The sequence below is a fragment of the Trichoplax adhaerens genome, genomic scaffold (genome assembly GCF_000150275.1).
Source record: "Trichoplax adhaerens TRIADscaffold_3 genomic scaffold, whole genome shotgun sequence".
In the NCBI taxonomy this organism is placed as follows: domain Eukaryota; kingdom Metazoa; phylum Placozoa; class Uniplacotomia; order Trichoplacea; family Trichoplacidae; genus Trichoplax; species Trichoplax adhaerens.
Genome location: NW_002060945.1, coordinates 3,799,864 through 3,809,016, shown reverse-complemented (window position 1 = coordinate 3,809,016; position 9,153 = coordinate 3,799,864). Strand labels below are relative to the sequence as shown.

The window sequence follows — 9,153 nt, the reverse complement described above, 5'->3', positions numbered from 1 at the left end:
CAATGTTCAAAGGAAGACCTTCACGAAGTAATAACATCCATATTATCAGATTTGCAAAATAACGGTAAGCCTAGTTCATAGTATCGGATTTATGATGCTGATAGATGTTATGCTGTCGATTTTAGTATTGTTCACATTATACTCCATGCAGCTATGAAAGATCTCCAATTGATATATGTTATTCACTTGTGCACAGTGCATATTTGCACATATCAGACAAATTAATTTCTATTTGTAGGCGATTAATGTATTTACGACTTCAAGCATGAGTATATGTGCTTACTGATGGTTATTACTGTACATATCACATTCAATGAAATAACGCACTTCTATCATTAGCATATATTAACCTTATATCTGTAATCGTAAACCAAATCTGAAAGGTTTAAGCACTTATTGCTGTGCAGCAGGACCCTGTAACGATCATTATGCTTGCTAATGTACTATCACAATTGTAACGAGATCAAGAATCTGAGATTTTAAGCTTTCCTTTCCTTTAGTTTACTTTATTTGGAAGCCCACGCCAAGCGCGATATCATACACACGTTAACTAGACATGAGAATTGTGAAAACAAATCAGCTCTAGTAGGAACATAACTTTAATACCATATCCTAATGTACGTGAACATTTGTAGCATGTAGATAAGCCGTAAATAGTATTGTACGATATCTAGGATTCCCCACGTTCTTTGGCGCGTACACTACAAGGTAACAAGCAGTAGTTTACAGGACAGGTGATGTTACGACAACAATAAGAAGAATGTTTTAGTCGACTGCTAAAGTATGAATACACTAAAATGACTTCTACTCCTACCTAGCGCTATTCTTCTAATACTTACTAATGCATTTTGCAGAATTAGCTGCCGAGCAAATGCTCAGTTCTGGTATTGAATTCAAAATCGCAGCTTATCTCAAAGATATCGACTATAGAAGTTCTCATGGACAGCTAGCACAGCTTATTGCAGAGTGTTGCAAGCACGATGAGTGGCGAAATAGAATAGCAAAGGTCCAGGTTGTTCCTTCATTAATTGGCCTAGTCGAATCAGATGACGAGAAAAACTGCTACCAAAGCCTGCGTGCCTTAGGCAATTTATGTTACGAATCGCGTAAGTCTATAAGTAATAATGCACTACAGTTATAATTAAATTGAAAACTTCAATGTCTCGAATATATCAAAACTGCCGTAGGATACCATTGTATTGATATCTTGTTAATCGTACATCATACAACTTTTAACCTATATTTGCAGTTGTTACGTCACTGACAGATCGTTACACTTTAAAAACATTTTAATATATCATTAGCTACTGGTAGGCAATGTATCGCTAGTAATGGCGCTACGGAAAAGTTGATTTCGATAGTTTCAAGTAGCACTGCAAAGCCTAACATTAATATGTTGCAAGTTTCACTGGGCTGCCTTCTCAATTATATTAATGACTGTGGTATGTATTAATGATCCCCCTCTTGCATTTATTTCTCGCCATTATAAATTTGCTTAAGGGCGTTTAAGAAAATTTATATAGAAAATTTACGTATTGTAGACCTTATAAGCTAATTATGATAGTTGTAATAATCGCTTTTATATTAATATACTTTTAATAGATGAAAATCAAACCCTAGTGTTATCCGCTGGTATTATATCAACATTGCTTGACTGCATCCGGTCAATAAATGATAGCAAAGTAATCAGTGGCGCTCTTTCATTATTAACGATCATTGGCATTAAAGGTCGTGTTTTCCTCTTATTGTCTTGACTCAATATACAAGCAGTAATTGCCCTGCTTTAAGGCATTTACTTAATGTGAATATGTCTTTCCAAGATATACCTATAGTTACGTTTATTTGTTTTGTTACCTAGGCATTAAAGAAATGATAGCACATAATGCCGGAAATTTATTACTGTTTCTATTATGCGACTATCAATATCACGCTATTCAAGAATCAGTAATCGAAACAATTATGGAACTCATTGAAGACGGTATGTAAAATAGCCATTGCTAATAGATAGTAATGATAATACATTAATTAGTATAAAGTTCATCGTTTCGCTTCATGCTCCAACTGAAATCAGATATTATGATCTTCATGTTAGCAAGAATATACGTAAATGCATCTGAAAAATTTTTTACTTATTTAAGTTTTCAATTGATTACAGACGACTTTCAGAGGCAGATCTCAGAAGATGAGCGTATTAACAATATGATTTCGAAAATAGAACAGATTGTTAATGATGATGATACAGATGAAGAAACAATTGATAATGTAGTGGCCATTATAGTTCACTTACTAGGCGGCAACTACAGCATGAAAATTATGTTTAATAATGGAACAGGCAAAATTGTACCAATTCTACTAGGATGGCTAAGAGATAAGAGGGTAAATCTGAAAGCCGCCGCTTGCCTTGGAATTGGAAATATTGCTCGTTCAGGTAATGCGAAATCTCAGAATTTGACAGATTATTACTACCAGTTTCATTATAATACTGCATCGATATACTTATGATTGCATTATCTATCATATTACGTCTCCTTCATCTAGATTCAAATTGTAAAAAATTAACAGACTTCGAGATTATCCCTAATTTACTGGAATCTGTAAAACCAATAGAAGATACAGATAGAAATTCTAAACTGGCGATTGCTGCCTTAAGCGCAATAAAAAATCTATCAATTTGCTCATCGGTTAGACCAAAACTAATCAACGAAGGTTCAATCAACTCGATATCATCGTTATTGTCCTCTCTATTCTCCCCCACAATCTATAAATCGCTAAGTATTCTGAGATTACTAGCTACTGGGAATGGTATGTAATATAAGCTTTAGTTATAATTCTTTATATAGTTTACTTTTTAATTAAAACTAGCGAAGAAGTATTTTAACACTTTCTAGTTTCTACCTGGTTTTGTGACTCCGACACATTTGTAGTTATGTGATGTAAATCATTTGTATATTGCGCAGATACCGTCGCCAATCAATTGGGATCTAGTACGGAAATTCTCACTCGTATTGTCGAGCTTTGCAATGTATTAGAACACGAAGGTGTATCAAGCGAAGCTTTACGTTTGCTGGCCTGTATCATCAAAGAAACACAAAACAAGAATATTATAACAAACATTGCTGCAATAGGAGGAATAGACCACATAATTTCTATGTTGCATAACCAGCATACACAGTTACAGAATGAGGGTGCTGTAGCTTTGTTGATCACGTCAGCTGTGGCTGACGGTAAGTACTAAAATACTACAATTACGTACGTTATGTACAATGTACATGCTCATATTCATATCAACACGGTAGCTAAGATTGAGAATTGCCAATATGTTAATCTGTGAATTTATCGTATAAAAGCAGAAAAAGTGACGTAGGCTTGTAATCACAATAATTATAATGCCGCATTTTATAATTTACGATTTGTTACCGTTCGATATAACATCTGAAAATTTCGCTTAAGGAAATTCATACGTTACTCTTACGTATACTTAGCATTGCAAGTCCTAATATAAGTATACGAGTGCTTTTGTTAGCGCTTTAATTATCTTAATCATGGACTTATTAATACTCATAGAATGCCTTCATCAGAGCTTACATGAAGCTGGTATTGTCAAAGAAGTTGTGAAAGTTGTTCAAGACAGCAATGTAATAGCTGAAGTACGTTGCAATTTGCTATCTTTGATTGAAATGTTATGGAAAGTTGAACCACATCATTCCAATTTGAAATTGGCCGGGGTAGAAGAAGCTATTCATTGCCTTCGTGAAAATGACAGTGAATTAGTAAAAGCCAAAGCAAAGGATGTTGTAAACAACTGTAGTCTTGGTGATGCGTAACTTTATGTGTTAACTTTTTATACTGTCTTTATCGTGAATAGCTACTTATTTTGTGGTAGACGTACAGTATATCGCATAGTGATGTACTCGTATAAGCCCCAGATATTGCCTTATACTAGAAGTTTATCTGCAAAGCTGAACAATTAAGCATCTTATTGTAAATAACTCTAAGCAAACTTAATATTGTCCTTTATAAAGTTGAGCTACAATTCGTTTTGAAAAATCTTATTTTGTATGATACATGTTATATTTTTTATGCGTACCTATTGGATACTATTGTGCTTAAATCTATTTAATTTCCTTCATGGATGAGATACTCATATACCGTTACTAATAAATAAATAACGCATTGAAATCCCTAGTCCGGTTATCTTTTCGTGAGGGTCAGTATCGCTTTATCGTTATTGTAGTGTTCATTTAATTTAATTATTATTAAAAAACTAGCTACAAAATCCGTCGCACAAAACGTTTAATAATATCTATTACATTACTGAAAACAAAAAAATTTCGATATGCATAACCCACGTAGCCGGGCATTTTCGACCAATGTAGAGTTTAGAGGTTTATAGGTTAACGTTTTTTAAAAGTTCTTTGGCCATTGTAAAGTCGACGAGAATCATCTACACTTGATTAGTAATGCTGATTATTTGTACTTTACTGTATGTATCTAGATTAAACAGAATATGTACTGTACAATTATTATTGTAATTATTCACTTCAGGCGCTACTGAACTCCACATGGCTTAATTGCAAATTTACAATACTGTATTCTGGCATGATCTCTGTCTGTCCTTTTTTTGTACAGTACAGTACATAATAAGGTGCTAATTACCGTAAGACTCTCTACTGTAGTGCTAACGAAACATTGTTCTGTAGTTTATTTATTTATTTAGCTTACGGATGCCTTGCTATCACTGTATTTTAAGAGTGCCCTATAATATTCTTACCAGTGCTGTATCATGTGCGACATTACGTAATTAGTCTGTCAGTAGACTATGAGAAAGAGACCTGCCCCATACCGTGCATAATAAAGAAGTTAAAAGTTAATTACAAGTTTAAGCTTTAATTTTATTTTTATTTATTAACTAAAACAATACATAAAAACTAATAAAAGTGACGCAATCGCGTTTCCGTCCGTATCACTGAAAACACGGTATAAATACAGTAATAAATAAATGAATAAAAAAATGAAAAAAGAAGAATAGTGCAGCGCCATTCAGGCTCTATGTCCATTTGTCCATTGTCCATACTGGTCCATAATTTGAACTTTAGTCAGGTCTACTCACAGTATGGGCTCCTCGAACAGATGTCAGCAAGCCACATGCCGATTTAGTCCTGTACAATATAGTACAGTATGTAACTGTAGTATAGTACTGTACAGTACTATGGACGTTGTAACAGTTTACGGTCACTAGAAAGGAGGAATCATGCCTGTGGCCATGAGCACGTGACACCGTGACCACTCGATCAAGAGCGATATTGTTGCATATTTAAAATACCAAGATGGCAGTGGCAGATGATGATGATTTCACTGAGCTGTACAGTGTACAGTGTACAGTGTATAGCACTGTGCTGTATTGTACAGTACACTATACACTGGACTGTACAGTGTACAATACAGTATAGTATGACATTTAGACTTTTTTGCGCACTTTTAAATCGTGGCACTAATTTAAATTCGCTGAGATTGCAAATATTTTCTCATAATTGGATCCCAGCGGTAAGGTAGAAGTGCCTTAACGTCTAATATATGAGTTGCAAATAGTCGTAGCTCGTGGTCACAATTATCCTATCTCCATAGAAAGCTGACATCAAAATTTTACCTCTCATATTTTGGAACATCGGAAAAGGTAACTTACGGGCGTTGTTGTGTTGGAATGTATTCTGCAGTTTGTACGTTACTGTACTCCATTTTCTGCATGCAGTATGGTCACATTTTTCGAGTAACGGAATTAAGAATGGTATTTATTTTGCTCGGCACACTATACGTATAATATGACATTAATGTAGTAAATGTTTGTAGCTTTGCCGACATTTTATTACTGGCAGAAGAATTCTTTTGATATTTAGTGATAATCGTAAAATTTCTGCACGGCATGCCAAAAAAAGCGTTGTTACGTACAGTATATTGATAATGGTAATGCTATACCATATACAGCGTCGTAAACTGCATGATTGAGAATTGCATCATTGCTCATAAAAGTAAAAGTTGAATAGAACATCGTTTTTACCGAAATCCTAGATCTTTTGCACTTTTATGACTCACTGTTATGGTTCAATATATATTGCTAGTACGCTAAGTACAGGATGGGATTGCGATAGGCTACTGAGTACATGAACTGTACTGTTCCATCCTTAAAAGAAAATTCCTATTACAAGCGATAGTGCACGATACACTGTAGTGTAATACTTGATGTACAGTATACCGTAATTTTAAATTCATTTTGAATCGACTGAGAATTCATACTTCAGCCTTACATCTTTTACCGCTCCAGTCGAGTAATTAACCTACAAATCCTTATTGAACATTTCTCACATTACTCAATTTCTTGATAATCTACTACAACACTATTTATTATAAAATTTGCTGTGTTATGATAGTATCTTAACGTAAAGAAAGATGACCTTAGAAGAAAACGAAGGCAATGAAAATGTATCACGAGCAGCTTCAAGCAAAGAAATCGACTTGGAAGCCGGAAAAGATAATCAAGATCAGACAGAAGTTGCAGTAGAAAAGCCAAAGAGGAAATGGTTCCAGAAACGCAAGTAAGTTAAATAACATGATGAAAACTATACATCATAAGAAAGAAATAATGGTCTACTACACAGTTTTGAGTAATCGAGACAGTGGACTCTAGTGGACTGCTAGGTTTTTACTAGTGGCCCATGCGGAGCCCAACTCATGACGAATTTCATCAGTAATTGCAAATTTCGAAATTTTTCGATCTGCAATCCTCAGGTGAAGAATAACTAGATCTAGCTTGATCCAAGTAGCATATACGGTACCCACCGATTTTTACCATTATCATTTATTGGAATACTAATCGATGATAGTACTATGCTCATTTGAGTGGGTAACTTTAGTAAAGGCATGCAGGTACACTGTAGGAAAATGTAAATGTTGATTATTTAATTTAACTTTTACTATAGCTTGCCTTGCTTAATTAACTGTAAAAGGGAATCGTTTATTCCCGATTCAATTTGCTAGACGCCATCATCATCCCATCATACTATATTCCCAAGATTTTACTAGTGTATCGTCGTGACAAATCGATGAACGTCTCGATTTTGCGAGTTAATGATTTGTTCATCATTCGTGTGTTATACAGTATCTGGCACGCTTTAGCGTGACTTATGCTGTAGACTACTCTTTATCACGTTGCACTTGACTATCTAGTCAAAGTATAAGGTAAGCTTACCATTCTATGATTTGCCGCTGTCAAAGACAGCGTCTTGCAATCTTACTTATCTAGCAACGTGCTGTACAACTGTACATAGTAAGTATCCAAAAAACAATCATAAAACATTAATATACATCAGATAACAGTATGATAGAATTCTATTGAATTATTCTATTAGTACTCGTTTATCTAGTGAACGAAATAGCCCATTTGTCGTATAGCAGTACTGTATATCCAGGACTGCGCTACTTCATAGATACGTTGATACAGCTTGTAGTTTAATAACAGGATAATTCAAAATTTCGGCAAGTTTTTTTGCTAAAGTTCACACTCAATTATTTTACTGTACAGTACAGTACGGTACAGTACAGCAACACCGACATTCTTTTACAGTACTAAGTACTACTTTCATCAAAGTTTGATCAATCAAACCGCCGACGTGACATGTCTCTATACTTTACTATATATTTACACAAATGATAGCGAGCTGTTTTACACTAAACATTATACTGTACAGTACAGTACTATGTACTTTTTACTTTTCACTATAGTTTACAGTTAACGAAACTGCACAATGAAACGTAGTGGCTTTGTTAGGAGAAATCACGACCTATGATGACCATATAAGGACATTTATCTCTCTCTCTCTCTCTCTCTCTCTCTCTCTGTCCATAGTCTATTGTGCTATATGGTACTGACTTATAATGCATAACCTTATGGGTCAATAGGTTGAGCAATTTCGATTTTGGCAGTTGCCTCCCTCTAGGAAAATAAATCACAGACTTGTGACCTAGTCCAAAATTTAAAACAAAAACCATGATAAATATGACCATATAAGGACATTACATTCATGTCTGTTTATATGCTATAGTATGTTTGTGTACAGCTATCGACCGTCGGGGTGATTTCGATTTGGGTAGTTGCTGCGTATACAAAAGCGCTGCCAAATTCAAGCCGCGGGCTACTAAGATTTCTTACAAAAATCACAAAAATATAGCCATATAAGGATATTGAAGTTATTACATGTTTGTTTATACCTTCCACGTTCTTGCTGTTTGAGTAACTTCGACATTGCAGCTGGCGTTGTAATGTAATACTGTGCTGTAAACTGTACCTGACTGCTATGTTTCCTAAAAAGTTGACCAAGTGAAAACAGTGCTTTATTAATCTCAAGTGATTACCATTTAGTATGCTTGTTAACCTATGCAATGGACAAGATTGCTATCTATCCTGTATTGATCTTAATGTATATCGATTGATAAATGTTACAGGAAAGAAGAAGAAGAAGAAGTTGTCGAAAAGAGTGTGCCATATTTTCAATTGGTAATTAAAATGACAGTATTGTAAGCACGCAATGTATAGTACGAATACAATGCAGTAAGTAGTATCATACGTTCGTTTCTTGATTTATTTCGTAAATATGCTTCCATAGGCAAGAATTCACATTCACATCTTTACTTTATTCTCAGCTGAACCTATTAATTGCAGCTATAGGATGATATCAGTAATTCTGTGATAGCTATATTTTAATTCCTTACGATTTATTTACCATTCCAGAATGTTAGATTTTATTTACATTAAACTCAAGTTATTATGGTACCGTACGGTGTTTGTTTGCAGAATCATTTAATGCTATACACGATAAAATTTAACTAAATTGATGGAATGTTTTATGACTCAACAAAGTGTTATCATAATCACTTGCTTTTTATTATTTCGCTTATAACAATACTGTACAGTACATAGTAATATCTTGAAGCTTTACATAATTTCGAGCTACTGAATGTTACACTACACTATAGTACTCAAACTTACGTGCTGTGTGTATCATGGTATCGTAAGAAGTATGAAATTAGGCTCTGTATTCGGTATGATAAAGTCTGATGTTGCGATTACTGTTCTTGAACAGCGCCCACTGTGCCAAGAAC

At 34.5% G+C, this 9,153-nt stretch overlaps 2 protein-coding genes across 2 annotated transcripts in view; both read left to right on the top strand.

Annotated features, from left to right (window-relative positions):
- Nucleotides 1-841: 841 nt before the first annotated feature.
- On the top strand, nt 842-3,824 carry TRIADDRAFT_54425 (uncharacterized protein; the record flags this gene model as incomplete). The annotated part of the gene is made up of 7 exons (XM_002110921.1): nt 842-1,106; nt 1,305-1,442; nt 1,859-1,978; nt 2,156-2,428; nt 2,539-2,802; nt 2,958-3,224; nt 3,565-3,824. The coding sequence occupies 7 exons, from the start codon at nt 842-844 to the stop codon at nt 3,822-3,824; spliced, it is 1,587 nt and encodes a 528-aa protein (XP_002110957.1).
- Nucleotides 3,825-6,444: 2,620 nt separating this feature from the next.
- The window catches only part of TRIADDRAFT_54424 (uncharacterized protein), a gene marked incomplete at both ends in the record, with an annotated part of 5,455 nt that continues 2,746 nt past the window's right edge, over nt 6,445-9,153 (top strand). The window contains 3 exons of the mRNA XM_002110920.1: nt 6,445-6,590; nt 8,497-8,568; nt 8,783-8,826. Coding sequence (XP_002110956.1) covers nt 6,445-6,590; nt 8,497-8,568; nt 8,783-8,826 — 262 coding nt within the window. The remainder of the gene's footprint in view (nt 6,591-8,496; nt 8,569-8,782; nt 8,827-9,153) is intronic.